This window comes from Ovis aries, chromosome 6 (genome assembly GCF_016772045.2).
Source record: "Ovis aries strain OAR_USU_Benz2616 breed Rambouillet chromosome 6, ARS-UI_Ramb_v3.0, whole genome shotgun sequence".
Taxonomy (NCBI): domain Eukaryota; kingdom Metazoa; phylum Chordata; class Mammalia; order Artiodactyla; family Bovidae; genus Ovis; species Ovis aries.
Genome location: NC_056059.1, coordinates 112,089,519 through 112,114,667, shown reverse-complemented (window position 1 = coordinate 112,114,667; position 25,149 = coordinate 112,089,519). Strand labels below are relative to the sequence as shown.

Sequence of the window (25,149 nt, the reverse complement as noted above, 5' to 3'; positions counted from 1 at the left end):
CACCCCTCCCCCACCCCAACAGAAACACTCCTCCCCCCCGCGCCCTGCCCCCGGAGACTAAACTGCTGGCTGTTCCTAGGTTGCCTGAGCCGGATGACCGTTTTCGAAAGACTTGAATGTAGGCAACTTCCTATTATTCAACGTATGTGAACTTAGGACTTTGGATCTTCTCCCACTTTTGTTGAGTTTCCTTTGTCAGCGGCGGCCGCGGCGGAGCTGAGGCTGCTGCTCTTGGCAGGGGCGGCCCAGACCCTCTGTTGACTGCCAGGTGTGTGTGCGGCCAGGTCCTGTACCTGTATGCCATCGCCAGCACTCCCCCCCCCTGCCATTCAAAACCCCATTTTACATCAGCGATGAGAACCAGAACCACTCGGGGACTGTAAACAACTGCTTGTCACTCGGGTCATCAGTGAGACTAGAGACTTCCTCCTCTTAAAAGCCAGGGCCCTCTGTTCTCTGCTGCAGTGCCTTTTAATTTAGTTTTCTTAATTTATACCATTTAAAAAATGAACTTCCTTATGAGTTCCAGGCTTCCCTGATAGCTCAGCTGGTAGAGAATCTGCCTGCAGTGCAGGAGACCCCGGATTGATTCCTGGATCTGGAAGATCCCCTGGAGAAGGAACAGGTGACCCACTCTAGTATTCTGGGCTGGAGAATTCCATAGACTGCATAGACCATGGGGTCAAAAAGAGTGGGACACAACTGAGTGACTTTCACTTTCACTTTATGAGTTCCATGCTGGACTATTCCTGTGTTTCTAGTGTGGTGAAGCAAAGTGCATCAAAGGACAGGTACAAAATAACAGCAAATATTGTTTTCTTGGGACCATTTACAGTATGAAGGAAGTCAGTTTGTAGGGATCAAGAGTTCACACAGATTAGTTCAAGGTCAGGATGCATTGTTACAAATGACTGAAAGCAATTCTGTATAATTATAGCAGAAAAGAGACTGGATACTGGGTGGCTTAGTGATGGGACTAGGATGGCTAGCCAAGCTTGGGAGCCCAGAGGAGTGGACGCGGGGCTTGCAGCAGGATTCCTGATGGGCGAACGGCCGTGGCTGCCATGAGGCTCTGACTGTGGCTGCTCACACGTTGCCATCATTGAAGCAGAAACTGCCTCTGCTGCCCTGTGTCTCATGCACAAGCCCAGAAGTGAGCCTCTGATTGGCTGAGCCTGGGCTCAGTTTGGGTACCTCAGTAGCTTCCCAGGTAGCTGGGGTGGGTTGCCATTTCCTTCTCTAGGGGATCTTCCTGACCCAAGGGTTGAACCCAGGACTCCTGTACTGCAGGCAGACTCTACCATCTGAGCCACCAGGGCTCTTTCCCAGGTGGCACCAGTGGTCAATGCAGGAGACACAAGAGATGTAGGCTAGATCCCTAGGTTGGAAAGATCCCCTGGAGGAGGGCATGGCAACACACTCTAGTATTCTTGCCTGGAAAACCCCATGGACAGAGGAGCCTGGCAGACTACAGTCTACGGGGTCCCAAAGAGTCAGACAGATCTTAGTGACTTAGCATGCACACATCCTTACTGAGTGCCTACTATGTGCCAGGCTCTAAGGGCACCAAGATGGGGAAGTCAGGGGCCCCACAAAGCTACTGGGCTTGGTCAGCTCAGTGCAATCAAAGAAAGATATTTGGGGAGGTTTCGCTTCACGTCTGTTGTTCTGCAGTTGTGTTTGGGAGGATGGAGGTGTCTTTGGAAAGCAGCATGGATTAGTCAGGAACAGTGCTGGTTCTCAAGGCTTCATTGTCTAAGCATCATTCACCAAGGGAGGGTGCTAAAAATGCAGATTATTGGGCCACATGTCCAGAAATGCAGTCTGATAATCTCATTTGAAACAAAGACCCAGTTTTACCCAGATGCAGCTCTTGGATCTGGAGCCATCCTGGGGTTTGTGCGGGCAGTTCCCTGACGGCTCTCAGTGGCTCTTGCTACCGAGTGTGCCAAAGTACCCAGACCTTGAAAGCACAGCAATTCGAACTGAGACAAAAACTTCTTCCTTGTCACCTTAACTTTTATCTGTAGTCTAGTGTTTTATAAGTAATGAGGTTTCGAAATGTTCTTAGAAGTGGCTCCAGAAGTTAAGAGGGACCTCCACTCGGGAGCAGGACGCATGCGCTGCTCGGGAGCTGCCCTGACCCAGTGGACGCCCCATCTTCGCCTTTCCTGACGGATCTCTCCAGCCCGCTCTTCGCTGAGTATGGCTGGAGTCTGTTTATTCACAGCTCTCCCGTGGGCCTCCTGCCATCTCCCCTTGCTGTGTTTCTCTCTGTCCCCAGCGGAGCCTTGGTGGCGTTATCGGGAAGTCAGCCTTTCTTAGCGGCTGAGCCTTTAATCCTTTCAGCTGCTGTGCTCCTGCGTGTCCTCTAGCAGAAAACAGGACACGTGTGCGGTGTGTGCACGTCCGCCTGTGGAGTGTATGCACCTGGGGTGTTCTGTGTGTGTTGTGTCTATGTGAGTTTTGTGTCAGTGTCAGAGCCCAAGCCGTGTGTGTGCACATCCGTCTGTGGAGTGTATGCACCTAGGGTGTTGCATGTGTGTTGTGTGTATGTGAGTTGTGTGTCAGTGTGCGTGCCTGAGTTGTGTGTGTGATTTGTGTTTGTGTGCATGTCTGCCTGTGGAGTGTGTTCCGTGTGCGTTGTGTATAAGTGAGTTGTGTGTCAGTGTGAGTACCTGAGTTGTGTGAGTGATGTGCGTGCATGTCCGCCTGCCTGCCCACAGGAGCGTGGTCCTACCTGAATAACCACCCGCCCCTCCCCTGTATCTTCCTCCTGCCCCGTTCAGCCCCGCAGAGGTGCAGACGGGCTTGGCAGAGGCTGACTTGCTGTGTCTCCTTCTTATCTGTTCTCTCTGGGAGAGATTTGGAGATGGAGCAAGGGCGCTGATTCGTGGTAGAAACCGTGAAAGGCTCGAGCGCTTCCGAGCCTGAGCACAGGTTGTTGGCAGGGATCGTCCTTTAGAAACACTGACCAGGGTCCCGGTGTGTCTGTGTCCGTGGGTGAGGTGGACCCGGAAGCTTGGGGTCCATGAGGGTGGCACTGGGCACCGCTGGGGAGCCGGACAGCCCGTGGTTTGATAAGGGGAGAGTCGAGGGTCCTTCCATTGGCAGGTCTGTGCGGATGGGACTGGAGTGGGATGTATGAGGCGGTACTAAGGGGGCCCGATGCGGATGAACGTCTTCACTCCGTGGACTCATTACCTCCTGCCTCTGGTCTGGGGCTTTCTTTGACTTGGTGGGATATAGATAGGGGGTCCTCTGGCCTCTTGCACAAATATGTCCTTTTCCTGGTGGTCCCTCTCCCTCATCTTGTGTGTGTTTCTGGAGAAAGTGAAAGAAAGTGAAGTTGCTCAGTCGTGTCCGACTCTTTGCGACCCCATGGACTGTAGCCCACCAGGCTTCTCCATCCATGGAATTTTCTAGGCAAGAGTACTGGAATGGGTTGCCATTTCCTTCGCCAGGGGATCTTCCTGACCCAGGGATCAAACCTGGGTGTCCTGCATTGCGGGCAGATGCTTTACCGTCTGAGCCACCAGGGAATCCCTATGTGTTTCTGGAGAACTTCATCCTTATTTTGAAAGTTAGTGAGTGTAATACACAAAATAAAGTCAGGGTGTTCCTGCCCCCAGAGGGGAAAGGACAGGCAGCGCATCGGCTGCCTTGGGGAGTTCTCTTCCGAGTCCCCTCGCCCAGTGCCTTGGCGCAAGCCAAGCCCTTGGTCTGGATTGTGTGGTTGCCTGTTCCGCAGCTCACACTGAGCCCTGCCTGTGCGCCCGCCTTGTGCTCAGCTCTGGGGAGAGAAACTCCAGGAGCATGGGGTCCACGCTGCCGCCGCTGGACGCTGGGTTGGGAGCTGATTTCAGTTCTTGATCTTTCTCCCCGTCCCCAGGGGAGGGCGGGGGTCTCCCCCTGCTCAGCCTCTCATTGCCTGGATCCTGAGTTGCCCAAGGGGTGACTTGAGATGGGGGCTCCCATCAGGGCGACCTGGTGAGAGTGTTAGAAAGACAGAAACCAGCCCCACCCAGCCTTAAGGAGTTTGGTCCCTGCCCTTGAGGCCACGCTCTTCCAGCTTGGGTTGAGGGGAGTGAGGAGATAAAGTTAGATCAGTGAGCGTATCAGTGAGATGAAACATGGGGTGAAACGCGCCTCCAGGAAGGGGGCTGTTGCTGTTTGCTGTTTAGTCGCCCGACTGTTTGTGACCCCACGGACTGTAGCCCGCTGGCTCCTGTCCCTGGGATTTCCCGGCAAGCATACTGGAGTGGGTTGCCATTGCCTCCTCCAGGGGACCTTCCCCACCCCTGTCTCTCTCACTTGAAGGCGGATTCTTTACCACGGAGCCAGATCACTGAGCCCGTTAGTAAAATAAAAGACAAAGTAAGACATATCTGGGGAGCTGGGGAGAACAGCCCAAAATTGGAGGAAAAATGAGCACCTTATCTATTGCTGGGGGGGCTCTGCCTCTCTGAGATGGACGGCTCTGCAGGGAGGGTGTCTCGGAGTTGGGAGAGTCCTGGCTTGGGCCATGAAAGCCATCTACTGGGTGTGAGTTCTGGCCCACTATTAGTCAGCTGTGGCCTTGGGCAAGTCACTGAGATTTTCTGAGTCAGTTTCCTCATCTGTAAAATGGGATAATGCCTTAAGTGAGTTCCTACCTGTGGGCATGTCTGCCTGGTGTTCCTTGGTCTGGCTCCTGGCGACCTTCTGGCTCTCCTGCCCCTGCGCTTGGAGCAGGCTCTGTGTTTCTTCCCCAGCAGAGGATTAGGCTGAGCGCTTGCCCTAAAGCCTGGCAGCCTCTCCACCAGGCGAGCTGCGGGTGTGGGCAGGCTGCAGGCATTAGTGACCCCTGGTCCCTTCTCTCTCTGCCAGGGATGCTGCTTTGATGGACTGAGTCCCCCTCCCCTGCCTGCCAGAGAACGTTCTCTGCTGCCCCTTGCTGCCTGCTAGCCCGGCCTGGAAACTGAGGACACCGCAGGCTCAACCCTCACGACACTTCTGCACAGGAACGCGCTCCCGCCATCCCCCAGGCTTCCAGAACACCCCGACCCAGGCGGCCTCCAGCACCACCTCATGTTCAGGGCATCTTGCTAGCCATGGCCCTCCTCCTTGGCTTCCTCCTGCTGCTGGGACTCTGTGAGGACACCATGTCAGAGGAGCCGTCTTCATCCCAGTACCGTCCTGGTGGTTTGGAATTCCAGTTGCCTCCAACCTCCTATCAGACCAGCGACTCTTATGATCCTGGTCCCGCTGGCCTCTTCTTTCATATCGTGCGCCTCTTTGTCCATATTGTGCAGCCCAATGCTTTCCCTGAAGGTAAGTCCTGAGGGTGGGAAAAGGTAGAATTTGTCTCCAAACACCACTCTCGGGCACACTCGCATTAGTGGTGTTAATGACAGGATGATCGGAGGAGGAGATGTTCTGTGTGGTCAAGTATGAGATTCTGTGAGTGAGTGAACTGCACAGGAGCAGAAAGCATTTAGATGAAAGTTAAGGAAATCAAGTGAAATAGGTTGTCAGGAACGTGATGATAAGAAAATGAAGCTGAACTGTGTTGCCACGGTGTTCTTCCAATTCTTTATCCTCTGTCCCCGCCTTTTTTGTTTGTGTTGGTTAGAGAACTGAATTATCCTCAAGTTCCTACCAAAGGTAAAAGGTAGGGTAAAAATGCGAATTCCCCGCCATCGAATGAGAAGTTAATCATGAACGCCCATGCACACTGAAAGTTACAAATTTAACTCTCCTCCACCTACCATGATATTCGGTTTTGACACTGCTTCGGGCTAGGTCAGGTGAGCCAAACCTGTCACCTGGGTAACGTGTTTGCTTCAGTTCTAAGGGTCTGAGTCTGAGGACGGGAGGGAGCTTTGCTGGCCTCGTGCAGTTGCTCTGTGTATGTGCTACTGTCTGGCCTTAGCGCTGGGGCCAATCTGTCCGGGAAATCTTTGGGGTATGTGTTTTCAGGAACAGGATTATGAAAATGTAAGTGGTCTGTGGGAAGTGTTGGCTATCAGGATTTGGCAGCCTAAATTTTTATTGATTTAATGTTAGATCTAGCTTAGGCTTGTTCTTGTCATTGATTATTAAGTGTTATAAAATTGGTGGTAGTCTTGATCTTCATCGTGAGATGGTCAGCCATTGTTCATAAGAAGCTTATCTGTGAGAGAGAGAGAGAGAGGAGAGAGAATGTATTTAGGGAACTTTAGCACCTGTTTATATTATGGGTAGTTTATATATTTTCTTAATATGCATTTACATAGAGTTTTTTAGATGTATGTGTCTCAGATTAAGCAGTTGAAACAGTCTGAAGTGTAGTTCTCAAATTTTTTGTTATTTTAAATTTCAAATCAGTGGAGTAAATCACTCTGAGCCCTTCTGTCGTAGAAGAGGGTCCTGGGGAAGCACTGGTTACTGTTTACGTCACTGCCTAAAAGACTCAACCTGGAAGTCTGAAGGGCAGAAGTGGAAGACACACTGAGTTTATTTATTCATATTGAACACAGGTTCATGCTTCTCAATAGATATCTCTTCTTTTATCTTTAGACTTGATGTAAATGTAACTGAATAAATACGTGGTTGACCAAAAAGTTTGTTGGAGTTTTTCTGCAACATCTTATGCAAAAACCCGAACCAACTTTTTGACCAGTAAATGTTTGGTGGTTCAGTGGTAAAGAATGGACCTGAAAGTGCAGGAGGCCCAGGTTCGATTCCTGGGTTGAGAAGATTCCCTGGAGAGGGAAGTGGCAACCACTCCAGTATTCTTGCCTGGAGAATCCCACCGACAGAGAAGCCTGGTGGGCTGCAGTCCAGGAGGGTCACAGAGAGCTGGACATGACCGAGCATGCGTGTAAGCAAGCACAGATGCCTAGTGGTGATTTTAGTCTTGGCTTCTTTTTCATGTAGAAAACTGAGAATTCAGTTGTTTGATATGAATTTGCAATGACTTCTTTAAAAAGATTGTGAAGCCTTCTTGTGTCATTCTAAGGCAGATCACGTAATCAGTTAATCCTGTAATCTCTTTCCATATGTTTATTTTTCTCCCTCTGAATTTCATAGGAAGACTTCCTCACACTAATTTCACTAGGGAAAACAGTATTTTTGAAGGTCTTCATTCGAATGATCAGGTTAAACGGTGTCTTACTTCCAGTGTCTTCAAGGGTTTTTTCACCTCCGACAACATGATTAGTGTGGAATTTAAATCCTACTGTAATCTTAGGGTGTTAGCCGTCCTTGTCCCTTGACCTTCATCAATACTTATTACTTTGGAGAAAGAAGTTCCCAGAAGTAGATCAGAGCAGACCAACACTGCCCCTTTCAAAAAGCTTGGCAGGCTGCTTGGAGAATATAATACTGAACTTAGCAGCTGAGGCTTGCAAGTGTTGGCTTTCTTCCAGCACTTCCTTACTTATATACCCTTCCACTCAGTTACTAACTTATATCGTAGCTTCAAAGTGCTCATTAGGTGCTTTGCAATTTAAAGGTCACTAGGGCACAATCATGGCTTTCTGGTTTTTTTTCCCCCTTTTCACACGACTTAAAAAAAAAAATGAAGTATAGTTGATTTACAGTGTGTGTTAGTTTCAGGCGTTCATCACAGTGATTCAGTTTTGTGTGTGTGTGTGTGTGTGTGTGTGTGTGTGTGTGTGTGTAGTGTATTTATATACCTATTCTTTTCAGATTCTTTTCCCTAGTTCCCTGTGCTATAAGTAGGTCTTTGTTGGTTATCTGTTTTATATACAGTAATGTGAATATGTCAGTCACATCCTCCCAATTTATCCCTCCCAGCCATTCCCCTAAGTAACCATGGGTTTGTTTTCTGTGTCTGTGGGTCTATTTCTGTTTTGTAAATAAGTTCATTTGTGTTGTTTTGTTTTAGACTCTATGTGTAAATGGTATCATATGATATCTGTCTATCTCTGTCCTACTTCACTTAGTGTGATAATCTCCAGGTCTGTCCATGTTGCTGCAAGTGGCATTATTTCACCCTTTTTTATGGCCGAGTAATATTCCACTGTATACACGCACCACATCTTCCGCCATTCATCTGCTGATTATTCCATTGTATGTGTACACCACATCTTCGGTATCCATTCATCTTTTGATGAACATTTAGCTTGCTTCCCTGTCTTGTCTGTTGTGAATAGTGTTGTGGTGATCTTTGGGGCCAGTGTATCTCATGAGCCTCAGAATGAAGGCCGCTGTCTTCATAATTTAAGATGCAGAGAGAGAGAGAGAGGTGGATTTTTATGTATTAATTAACTTAATACATTAATCAAAACAGGTAACTTGAGGATAAGTCATCTGTGGAGTAACATCTTCACAGAGGATCATATCCCACAGGTCTGTTCTTTCATGTGAGGGAGTAGAAGTGTTTTGGGAGCACAATCCCAGTGCAGGGGCAGAAGACGAAGGGAGGGCCCTGGAGCCCGGCTCCCTCTTGTGCCATAGGGCCTGGGGAGTTCTCCAAGTTTACATCCTGTGTCCAACCAAAATGGAATACCCAGGTTTAGATTTGGAGCTCTCTAAAGAGAAGCACAGAATGTGGTCCACTGGAGAAGGGAATGGCAAACCACTTCAGTACTCTTGCCTTGAGAACCCCATGGACAGTATGAAAAGGCAAAATGATAGGATGCTGAAAGAGGAACTCCCCAGATCAGTAGGTGCCTGATATGCTCCTGGAGATCAGTGGAGAAATAACTCCAGAAAGAATGAAGGGATGGAGCCAAAGCAAAAACAATACCCAGTTGTGGATATGACTGGTGATAGAAGCAAGGTCTGATGCTGTAAAGAGTAATATTGCATAGGAACCTGGAATGTTAGGTCCATGAATCAAAGCAAATTGAAAGTGGTCAAACAGGAGATGGCAAGAGTGAACGTCAACATTCTAGGAATCAGCGAACTAAAATGGACTGGAATGGGTGAATTTAACTCAGATGACCATTATATCTATTACTGTGGGCAGGAATCCCTCAGAAGAAATAGAGTAGCCATCATGGTCAACAAAAGAGTCCAAAATGCGGTACTTGGATACAATCTCAAAAACGACAGAATGATCTCTGTTCGTTTCCAAGGCAAACCATTCAATATCACGGTAATCCAAGTCTATGCCCCAACCAGTAACACTGAAGAACCTGAATTTGAATGGTTCTATGAAGACCTACAAGACCTTTTAGGACTAACACCCAAAAAAGATATCCTTTTCATTATAGGGGACTGGAATGCAAAAGTAGGAAGTCAAGAAACACCTGGAGTAACAGGCAAATTTAGCCTTGGAATATGGAATGAAGCAGGGTAAAGGCTAATAGAGTTTTGCCAAGAGAACGCACTGGTCATAGAAAACACCCTCTTCCAACAACACAAGAGAAGACTCTACACATGGACGTCACCAGATGGTCAACACCAAAATCAGATTGAGTATATTCTTTGCAGCCAAAGATGGAGAAGCTCTATACAGTCAGCAAAAACAAGAGTAGGAGCTGACTGTGGCTCAGATCATAAACTCCTTATTGCCAAATTCAGACTTATTGAAGAAAGTAGGGAAAACTACTAGACCATTCAGGTATGACCTAAATCAAATCCCTTATGATTATACAGTGGAAGTCAGAAATAGATTTAAGGGCATAGATCTGATAGATAGAGTGCCTGATGAACTATGGAATGAGGTTCGTGACATTGTACAGGAGACATGGATCAAGACCATCCCCATGGAAAAGAAATGCAAAAAAGCAAAATGGCTGTCTGGGGAGGCCTTACAAATAGCTGTGTAAAGAAGAGAGGCAAAAAGCAAAGGAGAAAAGGAAAGATATAAGCATCTGAATGCAGAGTTCCAAAGAATAGCAAGAAGAGATAAGAAAGCCTTCTTCAGCGATCGGTGCAAACAAATAGAGGCAAACAACAGAATGGGAAAGACTAGAGAGCTCTTCAAGAAAATTAGAGATACCAAGGGAACATTTCATGCAAAGATGGGCTCGATAAAGGACAGAAATGGTCTGGACCTAACAGAAGCAGAAGATATTAAGAATAGATGGCAAAAATACACAGAAGAACTGTACAAAAAAGATCTTCACGACCCAGATAATCGCAATGGTGTGATCACTCACCTAGAGCCAGACATCCTGGAATATGAAGTCAAGTGGGCCTTAGAAAGCATCACTACGAACAAAGCTAGTGGAGTTGATGGAATTCCAGTGGAGCTATTTCAAATCCTGAAAGATGATGCTGTGAAAGTGCTGCAGTCAATATGCCAGCAAAATTGGAAAATTCAGAAGTGGCCACAGGACTGGAAAAGGTCAGCTTGCATTCCAGTCCCTAAGAAAGGCAATGCCAAAGAATGCTCAAACTACCACACAATTGCACTCATACCACATGCTAGTAAAGTCATGCTCAAAATTCTCCAATCCAGGCTTCAGCAATACATGAACCGTGAACTTCCAGATGATCAAGCTGGTTTTAGAAAAGGCAGAGGAACCAGAGATCAAATTGCCAACATCCGCTGGATCATGGAAAAAGCAAGAGAGTTCCAGAAAAACATCTATTTCTGCTTTATTGACTATGCCAAAGCCTTTGACTGTGTGGATCACAATAAACTGGAAAATTCTGAGAGAGATGGGTATACAGACCACCTGACCTGCCTCTTGAGAAACCTATATGCAGGTCAGGAAGCAACAGTTAGAACTGGACATGGAACAACAGACTGGTTCCAAATAGAAAAGGAGTACATCAATGCTGTATACTGTCACCCTGCTTATTTAACTTCTATGCAGAGTACATCATGAGAAACGCTGGGCTGGAAGAAGCACAAGCTGGAATCAAGATTGCCGGGAGAAATATCAATAACTTCAGATATGCAGATGACACCACCCTTATGGCAGAAAGTGAAGAGGAACTCAAAAGCCTCTTGATGAAAGTGAAAGAGGAGAGTGAAAAAGTTGGCTTAAAGCTCAACATTCAGAAAACGAAGATCATGGTATCTGGTCCCATCACTTCATGGGAAATAGATGGGAAACAGTGGAAAGAGTGTCAGACTTTAATTTTTGGGCTCCAAGATCACTGCAGATGGGGACTACAGCCATGAAATTAAAAGACGCTTACTCCTTGGAAGGAAAGTTATGACCAACCTAGATAGCATATTTAAAAGCAGAGATATTACTTTGCCAACAAAGGTTCGTCTAGTCAAGGCTATGGTTTTTCCAGTGGTCATGTATGGATGTGAGAGTTGGACTGTGAAGAAAGCTGCTGTTGCTGCTGCTGCTAAGTTGCTTCAGTCGTGTCCGACTCCGTGCGACCCCATAGATGGCAGCCCACCAGGCTCCCCCGTCCCTGGGATTCTCCAGGCAATAACACTGGAGTGGGTTGCCATTTCCTTCTCCAGTGCATGAAAGTGAAAAGTGAAAGTGAAGTCGCTCAGTCGTATCTGACTCTTAGCGACCCCATGGACTGCAGCCTACCAGGATCCTCTGCCCAGGGGATTTTCCAGGCAAGAGTACTGGAGTGGGGTGCCATGAAGAAAGCTGATCGCCGAAGAATTGATGCTTTTGAACTGTGGTGTTGGAGAAGACTCTTAAGAGTCTCTTGGACTGCAAGGAGATCCAACCAGTCCATGCTAAAGGAGACCAGTCCTGGGTGTTCATTGGAAGGACTGATGCTGAGGCTGAAACTCCAATACTTTGGCTACCTCATGCAAAGCGCTGACTCATTGGAAAAGATCCTGATGCTGGGAGGGACTGGTGGCAGGAGGAGAAGTGGATGACAGAGGATGAGATCGCTGAATGGCAACACTGACTCGATGTGAATGAGTTTGGGTGAACTCCGGGAGTTTGTGATAGACAGAGAGGCCTGGCGTGCTGCGATTCATGGGGTCGCAAAGAGTTGGACACGACTGAGCGACTGAACTGAACTGAAAGAGAAGCACATTATTATGCCAACAAAGGTCCATATACTCAAGGCTATGGTTTTTCCAGTAGTCGTGTATGGATGTGAGAGTTGTACCATAAGGAAGGCTGAGCACCAAGCAATTGATGCTTTCAACATATGGTGTTGGAGAAGACTTTGAGTCACTTAGACTTCAAGGAGGCCAAACCAGTCAATCCTAAAGAAAATCAACTCTTTGTCTTCATTGGAAGGACTGATGCTGAAGCTGAAACTCCAATACTTTGGCCACCTGATGGGAAGAACCATCTCATTGGAAAAGAACCTGATGCTGGGAAAGACTGAAGGCAGGAGGAGAAGGGGACGATAGAGGAGGAGATGGTTGGATGGCATCACCGACTCAATGGATATGAGTTTGAGCAAACTCCAGAAGATGGTGGAGGACTGGAAAACTTGGCATGCTGCAGTCCATGGGGTTGCAAAGAGTTGGATACGACTGAGCGACTAAACAACAGCAAAGAGAAGCACAGGCTGTATCCTGGTAAATACAAGATGGAGAGTTCCTATTCAGGTGGGGCTTGAGACACAGGCCTGTTCCTGCGTAGAAGGGGTTAGCTTAGATAAGGCCAGGAAGACAGGCTGGTAAACATACAGCTCAGCAGAATGTGCTCTAGAACTTGGTCTGGGGATTTCATAAACTCTGCCCTGATCTGAAGCTGCAGGAGAGATGTAGTGTCCTGGGCTTGGCTCACTAAGAAGTGAGTGATGACTTACATTAGGGAGGAACTGTTAGTCTGTTTATTAACCTAGAAAGGTTGTTGATGGCAGAATGTGTAGATGGCGGGTGGGGGGCTGGGGAGATGGGGAATGAACGTGCCAGGCAGAGAAAATATCGTGTCCAGAGAGTGGAGGAGACAGCGGTTCATGGTGGACCATAACGTGTGCATTCATGGGATAAGTTGGCCAAGGTAGGGGAGCTAGAGCTGGAGGACCCTGACTGGCAGCCCGGGTAGCTCTGTAGGGGCAGGAAGCTAAGGCAGCATCAGCAAAGGTTGCGTTCACTTGGCAAGTGTTGAAAGCTGAGCCTTCTGTGGTGCACTTACTGGGTGCTGTGAACCAGCCTCAAAGTGGACTTGGGTTTTGGGAAGAGAATCTGACTGCAGCTGGTAGGGTAGCTCACAGGGAGAGTGAGGGTCCTGCCTTGGTCTAGAGGATGGTAATGATGAACTAACCTGAGAAGGTGATGGGGCAAACTGAGGCAGGTTTCATTTACGTCCAGAGGATTTGGTTTAAGTCCTAGGTCTTGCCTGTTGCCTGTCGGGCTAACAATTTTCAGAGCCTCTGTTCTCATAAATGAAGTGTGACTCTATAGCTTTTGTCTGTGAGGCTTAAATGAGAAGATGCATGTAAAGCCTATGTTTAAAACCATGCCCAAGAGGCCCAGAGAAAAAGCCTCCATCACTCCATCATACTGTTATTCAGGGCTTCTCTCGTGGCTCAGACGGTCGAGTATCTGCCCACGTTGCGGGAGACCAGGTTCAGTCCCTGAGTGGGGAAGATCTCTTGGAGAAGGGAGTGGCAACTCACTCTAGCATTCTTGCCTGGAGAAGTCCATGGACAGAGGAGCCTGGCAGGCTACAGTCCACGGGGTGGCAAAGAGTCGGACATGACTCAGCAACTAACACGTTTACTTTCGTACTGTTATTTGCGAGGAAGCATTGACCAGACTTGTTGCCAGAATTATTGTTGGGAAGAATACAGGAAAGAGAAGGTGTCTCCAGGAGGGATCTTTGAAATGTCCATGCTGCTGTTCCCTTAGGAACGTTCTCCGTGGAGATGCCTTGTGAGAAGCAGTTCCGTTACTTTTGAAGTTGGGCGAGCTGTGTCTCCCCAGCAAGACCCACAGCAGCAGAGCTGGGCTAGAAGCCAGGACTTGGATGCAGCGCTGGCTTACTAAGTAGTCTCTACTCCCACAGAGTGTCTGCATCTCACGGATGCTTCTTCCCCACCCCCCCGCCCCCCGCTATCCCCAGGGTCTGCTGTAAGGCATATTGTGTACCATGTCAGCTTGTTTGAATCTCCCACCAACTTTGAGAGGTGGACGGTGATCTTATTTTTATTTCTTACAGCCCCTTTTACAGATGGGAAAACTAAGTCAGGGTGAGATTACAGGTTCAAAGCACACAACTAGCCAGTGGCAGGTTGAGAACCCCATCTCCAGGACTAGTTATTTCTGCTGTATTCTACAGCTTACGTGGTGGGTAATTTATTTCCGTTTTGTTTTGGCCAAGCTATGCTGCGCACAGGATCTTAGTTCACCAACCAGGGATTGAACCCATGCCCTCTGCACTGGAAGCGCAGAGTTATAACCACCGTAACACCAGAGAAATCGCTCCCTTTTATTTTAATAATAGTGCTTTTAGATTGATTGTGAGTCGCTGTGAAAAGTAATGACTTGTGCCCGCTGGCAGCGGGCGCCGCAGGAGATTATCTGGTGTGGATGGTGGGCAGTGCCTTTTCCAGTTTCATGTGCCCGTGATGAACTTGGCAGAAACCATGACCCACGTCAGAGCCTTTTTAATGGAGCAAACCAAAAACCCTCCTCTGCTTTTATTTTCATAGGAATTTCCTAAAATTATTCTCTACTCCGTTTTTGGTACGTTTTAAAATTAGATTTGAGGATGGTTGACTTATTTCTAGGCCTTTCCCAGGTGGTGCTCGTGGTAAAGAACCCACCTGCCAGTGCAGGAGACATAAGAGACTTGAGTTCGATCCCTGGGTCGGGAAGATCCCCTGGAGGGGGGCATGGCAACCCCCTCCAGTGTTCTTGCCTGGAGAATCCCCGTGGACAGAGGAGCCTGGCAGGCTACAGTCGGGCAGAGTTGGACACGACTGAGCGACTGGGCACACACACATGCACGACCAACTTCCGCAGCATTTTAGGCTCTTCCGATTTGCTCCCGCCGGGAGTGGTGCGGGGTGGAGCTGCGTACGTGGTGGGAGTGGAGTAGAGGGAGGAGCTGAGCTTGGCAGCCGAGGACTCTGGTGCCCTCAGACTGAGCGCCGTGAGTCTGTCTGTTGGAGGTGACAAAAACCTATTTGCAAAGGCGGTCCGAAAAGGGATTTATCAACAATAGCATCTTACCGCATAACTCAGGGGACCGTGTTCAGTATCTCGTAGTAAACCAAGATGGAAAAGAATATGAAAAGAATATATACATATGTCTTTATATCTGTGTATTCCGAATCACTCGGCTGTACACCAGAAACACACACAGCATTGTAGAGCTGTAGCAAATACTTCAGTTAAAATTGTTTTCTTCAGAGGGAGTTTAGTCATCGGAACCCTGGGTTACTTCGTGGCACTTGAGGGGCTGGGGAGGGTTTCGGTCAGCAGGGACTCTGCCTGCCCCCTTCCTCGGCTCCTCCCTGCCCGTGGCCTCTTCCGTCCTTCTCCTCCTTCTCATCCTCATCTCTGGGTTCCCCCATCCCTGCGGTCCTCATGGTGGCGCTCTAGGCTGCCAGCCTCATCGGTTTCAGGCCAGCTTCCTAGAGAATCGCTGGACAGTCTTTCTCTTTCTGTCTCCTTTTAAGTCTCAATCCCAGTGCTGCCTGGGGTCAGTCACCAACCACGGGCCCATGAGGGTACCCGTGCCCGCAGTCACACTGCACGTGGGCCTGGCTCTGAGAGCCATTACGGCCCCGAGGCATCACAGGCAGGGAAGCTGGTTTTCAGGAAAGGAGTGGTCAGGCAGATGGCCCAATAGGTGTGTCTGCCAACGTCCACCTAGAATCAGGGTGCTGTATTATATCCAGCACCTGCATGGTCCCCCTTTATCAGACAGAGCCAGCATTGTCTCCTTCAAATCATGTGGATGTGTGTTGGCAATGTGCCCAGCCATAACTAAGGTCGTGGAGGAAAACGATGACATGGGTCGATCCCCTCTCCCTGGTGTCACTCACTGTGCTGGGCCGTCTACCATCTTTGCGTCCTAACCGTGACAACAGCTAACAGCCACGATGGGCCTGCTTCTGGGGATTTGAACAGCTCAGCAACTCTGTAAGCTGGGGACTGTTAACCTCATTTATTCAGAAGAGGAAGCTGAGGACCCGAGAGCCAGCTAGCTGACCAGGGTCTCACAACGAGCCGGTGGCAGAGCCAGGGCGGCTGGGCTCATAGTTGCTGCTTGTGTTTTGTTGATAAAGAAAGGGAGACCCAGGGAGGGAGGTAAAGGACTGCTCCAAGGTCACACACGCCAATGGCTCAGAGACCACGCCAGGGTCTGACCCAGGGCACTGTGAGCGCACGTCTCCTCCATGGGCTTCCTGGAAGGAGGCGGGTCTGGAGAGTGTGTGTAATGGGCACTCCACTGATCTGTCTGATGGGTCTCTTAGTACAGCTTTAACACTGTGGACTTGAAAAGCAAGTCCTCTGTTGACTGTCTTCCCATAAGCTTGTCCACGAAGTGTGTGCCAGTCCTGTGGAAGACGTGAGAAGGCGAGCTTCCTGGTCTCCAGTGATGTCCTCTTCAAAGCCGTCAGGTACACGCAGGAAATGAGAGATTAAGTATGTAGTGTTAGCCACTCAATTGTGTCCAACTCTTTACGACCCCATGGACTGTAGTCCCCCAGGCTCCTCCGTCCATGGGATTCTCCAGGCAAGAATACTGGAGTGGGTTGCCATGCCCTCCTCCCGGGGATCTTCCTGACCCAGGAGCGAACTCGGGTCTCCTGCATTGCAGGTGGATTCTTTACCGTCTGAGTCATAGATTAAGAGAGCCCTCCCACCCCAGCAGCTGTGGGATGAGACCCACGTGGTGGGAGACAGCGCTTGTCCACGGGGTGGGAGAGAAGTTCTAAGATAGACACCTAGAGAAGCAGCTGTCCACCGTGATCTGGAAGTGCTGGGGCAGAAGCACAGGGATGTTACAGGAGGGGGGGCCCCAGGCAGGCCTGTCGTGTACCCTCTGCTGGGCTGGAGTCTAGATTCAGAAATGAGCCCGACAAGTTTTGTTGCTATTGCTTTTTTTGGCCACATCGCACAGCTTGTGGGGGTTTTAGCTCCCGGATCAGGGATTGAACCTGCAGCCCCTACCTTGGAAGTGTGGGGTCTTAACTCTTGGACCACTCAAATGTCAGGAGGCTGTGGGGGTGGGGTGGGGTGTGCACGGCCTATTGAGGCTGCTCCTGGGAATTCTCATGTTCACATGGACACTGGTGGCCTAGCTCAGTGCTACTTGAGATGTGGCCTTTGGACCAAAAACATCAGCCTGACCTGGGAGTTTGTAATGTCAGGAAAGTCCTGCCTGACATTTGAGTGGTGGTGATGAGTCTGCACTCTGGAGCCATTGCCTGGGTGTGAATTCTGGCTCCTGTGTTGACGAGCTGTGTGACCTTGGGCATGCATGACTCATTGAAAAAGATCCTGATGCTGGGAAAGATTGCGGGCAGGGGGAGAAGGGGACGACAGAGGAGGAGATGGTTGGATGGCATCACCGACTCAATGGACATGAGTTTGAGCAAGCTCCAGAAGATGGTGAAGGACAGGGAGGCCTGGCGTGCTGCAGTCCATGGATTTGCAAAGAGTCGGACACGACTGAGCGACTGAACAACAACAAATCAGCAGTGAGCTAGGCACCTGGTGCTCTTTGGAGATACGATGCCGCCTGGATCTCCCTGCTCGGAAAAGGCTGACGTTGAGCCAGCAGCCTCTGCCTCAGCAGCCAGCTGCAAGGCTGGAAGGCTGGTCCCTGCTGACTGCCAAGCATGAACAGTGCCCACGACTTCCGGAGGAGGGACTCGTGCTGGTGGGCCATTGTAGAAGACTTCCTGGAGGAATAGCATTTGAGCTGAGCTGTGTGGGTGTGGAGAACTCAGAGAGCAGAGTGGAGGCACTCTTGGTGCACAACAAGCAGAGAGGCCGGAATGATGCAAGATGAGACAGAGGCTGGAAGGACGGGGCCCGGAGAGCAGGGAGCTCAGAGCCCTGCATATCTGGGAGGTTGTCAGGCTCCTAGCTTGGGGAGGAGCTTGTGGGCAGGTGGCAGACTGGCTCTGGAATGTTGGCCAACGTGCCTGCACGGGGTTTGATAGATGGTGGAAGGTGGCCGTTGCTCAGTAAACCTGTCACCCCAGCCCAAGCTGCAGGAAGGAGGCTGTGGGGGTGGGGTGGGGTGTGCACAGCCCATTGAGGCTGTTCCTGGGAATTCTCATGTTCATACGGACACTGGTGGCCTAGCTCAGTGCTACTTGAGGTGTGGCCTTCGGACCAAAAACATCAGCCTGACCTGGGAGTTTGTAAGCCATCCTTGGGCTCCACCTGCTAAATCAGGGGTCGCAAAGATTCGGACACGGCTGGAGTGACCTGATGGTGCAGCAGCCTCCTTGCTATGTCCGCATTCAGTGGAGAGAGAGAAGGTTCTGGTCTGTCCTTTTTCTTTTTTGTAAAATTAATTTATTTGGCTGCAGCAGGTCTTGGTCACGGCACGCGGGATCGTCTGTGTTCATCGTGGCAGGCAGGATCGTTTTTAGTCCAGCAGGTGGACTCTTTGTTGGAGCATCTGGTTCCCCAGCCAGGGAGCGAACCTGAGCCCCCTGCACTGAGAGCTCGGAGTCTTAGCCGCCCGTCCACCAGGGAAGCCCCTGTTCTCTTCCCTTCCTTTGAGGACATTAATCCCCCCACGAGCCCATCCTCATGACTTCGTCTAAACGGATCACCTCCCACAGACCTCACTTCTAGACGCCTGCATACTGAGGGGTGAGGATTCAGTCTATGAATTTGGAGTGACTCAGTCCATAGCAGGGCTGCAATGAAGATTCCTGTATGTGTCTTTTGTGATTATATATTCACATAATATATATGAATTGGGATGAATTCATATATGAATGCATTGCTGGGCTATGGGGTAAACTTTTTTTTTACTTTTACTAATACTACCAAACAGTTTTCCAAAGTGAGTAAACGAACTCAATCCTTAATTTTTTTTAAATATGGAGAATTTCAAATATGTGTGCAAGTAGAAAGGCCCTCATCACCCATCACCCTAGATTCTGCAACTCAACCCATGACCAGTCTTATTTCTGCATCTACCCAATCCTCATTCCCTTCATTTGGCAACAAATTCCAGTTTATCTATAATTTCCTCTGTAAATATTTCAGTGTAGTTCTTTAAAAATAAAGACATCATGCTGTTATAGTGTAGGAAGTTAGCAGTAGATCTTCGGTATAATAAAATATCCAGGAAATGTTCAGATTTCTTGATTGTCTCATAAATGCAGTTTTTAGAGCCATTTGTTTGAACTGGGATCCCAGCGATGCCAGCACACTGCAGTTGTTAACGGGCCTCTCTCTGTCTGTTTTTACCATGTATGATGCCCCGCCGTGTCTTTTTCCCCCCCTTGCAATTTATTTATTGAAGAACTTAGTTACTGTTCCAGTAGTATTTCCCACGGGCTGAATTTTGCTGATTCCATTTTCAAGGCGTTCTTTACATGTTTCTCTGGCATCTACGTCTCACATAAACTAAGACCTGTAGAGCTCAGATGCAGATTTGTTTTGGGAGAACAGTTTATAGATGGTGTTGACATCTGCTTATCTCTCCTTTTGCTGATGTTAGCAGCACGGCTGGTCAGCATCTATATTCATTCATTCATAACACATCCAGTCCTTTCAAAATGGCCTGTAAACAGGCTCTCAAGTACATTGGAACACTTCAGAAAAACACAGATTTCTTTGCATATTCTGTAACTTGAATTGTTCACTCAACATTTTATGGCAGACATCTCTTCTTGTCCGTTCCTCTAAGTTGTGTTGCCTAAAATGAAAACTCTTCTAAAGCAAGGAACCTAAAATGTTCATTCACCAATCTTCTGATGTAGGGTCAAGGCTTACATTTTTAAATTATGAGTTCATTGTTTACAGTTCAACATCAATTAGTGTCTCCGACATAAACAGCATCCATGATGCAGCCTCCATAATTTTTGGTTCTTTGTTTTGACTTCTTTGAAGTGGAGCAAAACAGAGTTCAGAGCTCTTGATTTTCAGTCTGGTTTTTCCTCCCCAGACTTTTACAGTTTACTCACATGTATTTCATCCAATGAACTGGCCTTCACTAAGTCTTTATAGAACATTAGACTTCGTTTTCAAAGCTCATTCTTTTCATGTTCATATTTCCTCAGTTTCTGTAATGTTTTAATCACACATTTATTTAATATTTAATTACTTATTATATACGGAGAGGCAGAAAGAAACTTGAAAGCAACCCCAGGGTTATGGGTTGCATTGTCCCTCCCACAGTTCGTACATTGAGGTCCTGACCCCCAGTACCCCAGAGTGTGACCTTGTTTGGGGGTAGGGTTGTATTGGAGTAGCGTGGGCTCCTCATCCCCTGGGACCAGTGTCCTTGTGAAAGGGAAAAGCTGGGGCCCGTATCCGGACCCACGGAGGATGCCGCGTGAAGACTGGAGTCACGCTGCCACAGGCAAAGGAAGTACCAAAGCTAGGTGAGATCTAGAAGAGGTCTGCCCTGAGCATCTTCAGAGGGAGCGCCTTGACACACCGATTTCGGACTTCCAGCCCCCAGAAGCGTGGGACAATAAACTTCTGCTGGTGAAGCCACTCTATTGTGGTCCTTTTTCTAAAACACTATTTTAAAATTTATTTTTGGCTGCACTGGATAAAGATACAAAGATAAGACAAATTTATGTTTGTTTCTGCATGGAGCTGTCTCTAGCTGTGACGAGCGGGGGCTACTCTGTAGTTCTGTGCGTGGGTATCTCATTGAGGTGGCTTCTTTTGTTGTGGAGCACAGGCTCAGTGGCCTCCTGGCCCATGGGATCTTCCCAGGCCAGGGATTAAATCTGTGTCCCCTGCACCAGCAGGCAGATTTGCAACCACTAGACCACTGGGGAAGCCTCCACTGCAGAGCTTTGTTACAACAGCTCTAGCAAACCCACCTGGATGCGTGGACTGGTGTTTGCAGAGCACCAAGGGCAGGGCTGTGACTTCATGGTGATGGCTGATCCACAGCCGTGTTTTCTGAGGGCGGGGATTGATGTTTGGGTCCTCTGCTCAGCTGCAAAGTGGGGTTTAGCTCCAGAATCTCCACCGTCCATTTGTACACTCATATCATCCTTGCTTGAATGCATGAAGATTCAGCTTTACGTGTTGAAGAGTAAGAAAAAGACAGAGAAGTAATTTAAACAGCACAAATGTTTCTTCCTGCAGTGGCACAGTCGCATTCTGTAGTATGGAGCTGCCTCCTGCCTCAGTGCTTTAAAGAAAAACGCACTGCTTGCTTGAGACAAGATTTGGGGGACTTTCATGAATAATTCCTTTTCTGCCTGTTTCTTTGTTTCCTACACTTCCTGCTTGACCTTGAGGACCTCACCCCCTGGAGATCAGACAGCTCACTCTGTTGCCTCCTTCCCTCCACTGGCCTTCTGGCAAACTCCTTCTGTTTCTTTAAAACTGTCTTCATGTGATACCTGTTCTGGAAATCTGGTCACGCTCCTCTCATCATTTGGTTTGTATCCTTTCGGTGTCTTTGTATCTTATGCCCTTTTACTATTGCATGTTTAACACTGCCTTTTAATAGTTTGCTGTCTTAGGTTATAGAGTTACTGATGCTAACAGCGCCTGGCATATTGGAGATCCTTCATCAACAGTGAGTGGATAAAGAAGATGTGGTATGCACACACATGCACACACACAATGGAGTATCACTTATTAAAAGAAATGAAATTTTGTCATTTTCAGCCACATGGATGGACCCGGAGGGCATCATGTAAGTGCAGTAACTCAGCCAGAGAAAGACAAATAATGTATGATATCACTTATGTAGAATCTAAAAAAAACAGTCAACAAACTAGTGAATATCACGAAACAGAAGCAGACTTCCAGAGTCAGAGAGTAAACTAGTTACTGGTGGGGAGAGAGGGGAGGGGCTGTAAAACGGCGGGGGAACAGGAGGTACAAACTACTAGGTGTAAGATGGGCTTAGCCGTGCATTGCGCAATGCAGGGAACATAGCCAATATTCTGTCATAACTGTAAATGGAACAGAACCTTTAAAAATTGTATAAAAATAAATTTGAAAATTAAACAATAGAATCCTAAAAGCCAAGTTCTTCTTGAGTGGGATTTTAAAAAATACCTAAGTAATTTTAAAACTAGAAGAAAAAGGTTGGAGAAGACCCCCAGGGCAGTGGCTTAGGTGAGAGAAGTCTCTGCAGCCCTTCCAGGAGAGGGGTGACCCATTCACAGGAAGCAGTTTGAAATAGAGACAGGCTTCCGTTTGGTAATTCTCCAGGAGGAAACTTTGGAGTCAGCGCTGTGGACCAAAAGGTGGGGGTGACCTAATTTCTTTTGTGTTTGACATTTGTTTAGCTTGTATTGCAGGAATCTGTAAGTCCTTGTCCAATTATTTGAAAATATTTACTATTTTAATAATGTAATTGACGGTGTCACTGACTCGGTATGACGTGTTTATTGATGGAGATGAAGGCTGTCTCCCAACCTGATTGGCAGTAAATAGCCTTGTATCCTGGAGAGGAGGAGGGTGTGTACGTTCTAATATCCTTGTGGAGGTTGGCTGACCCAGAAGCTCAGCCTAATGAGCTTTGGATAGCAGGCTTCTGGAAGGGCGATTGATTGTGACATGTGCGCTTAATGCAGCAAGCCTCCCGTGCTGTAAAACGACAGAATACTTGGAAAGCCTGCTTTGCAAGGAACTGCCTTTCTTTAAGGTCATTCCAAATCTAACTGGAATTTAGCGCAATAGCAATAAAGCAGAGTCGAGATGAACATCTACTCTGAAATTAGCAGCTGACTTCAGAAACGCGCGCTTCCCGAGTATTGCATTGTGATCACAGACACAAACCAGTCTCCTAAAGAACGAGCTTGCTCGCAGGTAGACCCACGGGATCCGCTGTGAGCATGTGTATCGGATCCGTGTGCTTCTTTGTCCGGGCGTTCTCCCTCTCTGAGGCCGCTGATCACTCGGGCTGTGCGGATGCTTCAGCTCAGAGAGAGTGGGAGGGCGTACACGGTAGCCTCCAAAGGACCATAACAGTTCACACCAGCTGCCTACCCCATCTTCCTGGAATACGCCCCACGATGTCCAGCCGTGGACTCTTGGCCTCTGACTGTTCTCTTTGCATGGACCTTTCTTCTGCATGGCTTGCTTCTCACGTCACTTGGTCTTTGCTCAGATGTCTTCTCCATCTCTGGCCACCCTCCCTAATTGAATACCCCTCTCCCCAGTCCTTACCTTGCTTCATCTTTCTGTCTGGCACATATAGTGGTGTTCTAGTATGACCCACCTAGACAGCATATTAAAAAGCAGAGACATTACTTTGCCAACAAAGTTCCATCTAGTCAAAGCAATGGTTTTTCCAGTGGTCCTGTATGGATGTGAGAGTTGGACTGTAAAGAAAGCTGAGTGCTGAAGAACTGATACTTTTGAATTGTGATGTTGGAGAAGACTCTTGAGAGTCCCTTGGACAACTAGGAGATCCAACCAGTCCATCCTAAAGGAGATCAGTCCTGAATATTCATTGGAAGGACTGATGCTGAAACTGAAGCTCCAATCCTTTGGCCACTTGATGCAAAGAACTGACTCATTGGAAAAGACTCTGATGCTGGGAAAGATTGAAGGCAGGAGGAGAAGGGGACGACAGAGGATGAGATAGTTGGATGGCATCACCGACTCAATAGACATGAGTTTGAGTAAGCTCCAGGAGTTGGTGCTGGACAGGGAGGCCTGGCGTGTTGCAGTCCATGGGGTCACAAAGAGTCAGACACAACTGAGTGACTGAACTGAACTGAGTAAACATCTCTTATCTTGCTGATCGGCATCTTGAAGGGTGGGACTCTTGAGCTCACCTCTTCCGTGCTGTGTCCCCAGAGCCCAGAAGAGCGTCCCCGGAAGATCACAGCAAGTGCCCCTTAAATGTTTGTTGTGTTTGCGCCCGTGGATAAGCTCTTGTGCACCTCCGCACCCCGCCCTGCCCCCGCTGGCCTGTTAGTAACCAGAAGCTCTCCATGTGCCTTGCTGTCGGTGCTGCCTCTGCCCGTGTCATGCCTTCCGTCTCAGTGTTCCGCATCTTCATGGTGGGTGGCTGGTGCCTTCATCTCTGCCAAGTCTTGCCTGCCTGTGTTTCCTCCTCCGATGGTGACCTTCCCAGATGCACAGCAGCAAACTGCCTCCTTGCTTTTCCTTCTCTGACTCAGTGCTGCCTCCTCCCAGCCCCTCTTCCTCTAGGTGCCCCCTCTGTGAGCACCATCCCGATCATCACCAGCCCCTTCTTTTTTTCTTTCATCTTGATTCTCTTCTGGCAAAACCTCAAATCTGGTCGCCCCACTTTCTGGTTATTCCATCTTATGTCCGTGTCAGAGCAGCTCACTGCTTCTAAGAAACATTGCAACTGTGCCTACAGGACTCGCTTTAAATGTGTATCCACAGACCTCCAAACACAGCACACCCCTGGCGGTCCAGACATGGGTAAATTCCCTTCCTATTTGCATACTTTCTCTTCTCTTTCTCAGATTTCTACCCTGAACCCTCCTCCACCAGACAGGGACCTCAAACCTCATGGAGAAAATGGGTGGAATCACATGGGAAATAACTTATCCCTCCGTACTTTTATTTCCAGTTTTTCACTAGACTTATTCAGGCATTTAGAATAGTTTTCCCTAGAGTTAACAATCAAAAGCTAGTTTTGGAAAGAACTGTCAACTTACCAGAAGGTCCTGAAATGGTTGAGGCCACCACCAGTAATGTGTTGAACATTTTTAAGATGAAATTAATTGTATCTCATTACTTTATGTTTCTGATCACTGGGAAGGTAGATTGTTTTCCCACCTGTTTGTTTCCTTTTCGAGGAGTTTGACTGTGAAATGCCTTCTACCGGGTTGTGTCACAGAGTCAGTCTTTTTACTACTGATTCCGTGTCAGCAGGTCCTTATACAGACATCCTTTGCCTCATTTCTTGATTTCAGTTGGCATTAGGTCATCAGTTTGGGGGAACTTATTTGGGGGCAACTATCGGGTCAGAAATAGTCACCCAGTTTCATTGTTCCATTTTATAGATGAAAACACTAAGGCCCAGAGAGACAGGGAGATTGCTCATTTTAAATCATCCAGCCAAATGAGAGCTGGCAGGACAGGGAGTCAGGAGAGATGAGGGGAGTGGTTCGCTGGGAGGGAGGCAGCATCTGCTCGTTGTTGTAAGTTGGGTTCCTGGTACTCGAGGTAAAGCAGGAGCTTTTGTTGACCGAAGATGC

The 25,149-nt window shown here is 48.3% G+C and overlaps 1 protein-coding gene across 45 annotated transcripts in view; it reads left to right on the top strand.

Moving 5' to 3' along the window:
• PROM1 (prominin 1) overlaps positions 1-25,149 on the top strand; it is a 146,310-nt gene that overhangs the window by 22,047 nt on the left and 99,114 nt on the right. For 27 of the 45 annotated variants that reach the window (XM_060417444.1, XM_060417455.1, XM_060417452.1 and 24 more), the window contains one exon: positions 4,870-5,313. The exons of 3 other annotated variants lie outside the window; for them this stretch is intronic. In XM_060417444.1, the coding sequence (XP_060273427.1) occupies positions 5,094-5,313 (220 nt within the window). In that variant the 5' untranslated portion in view covers positions 4,870-5,093. Of the gene's footprint in view, positions 1-79; positions 626-4,869; positions 5,314-25,149 lie in introns of those variants that run through there. 15 more of the 45 variants (XR_009601103.1, XM_060417434.1, XM_060417433.1 and 12 more) reach the window with 6 other exon arrangements.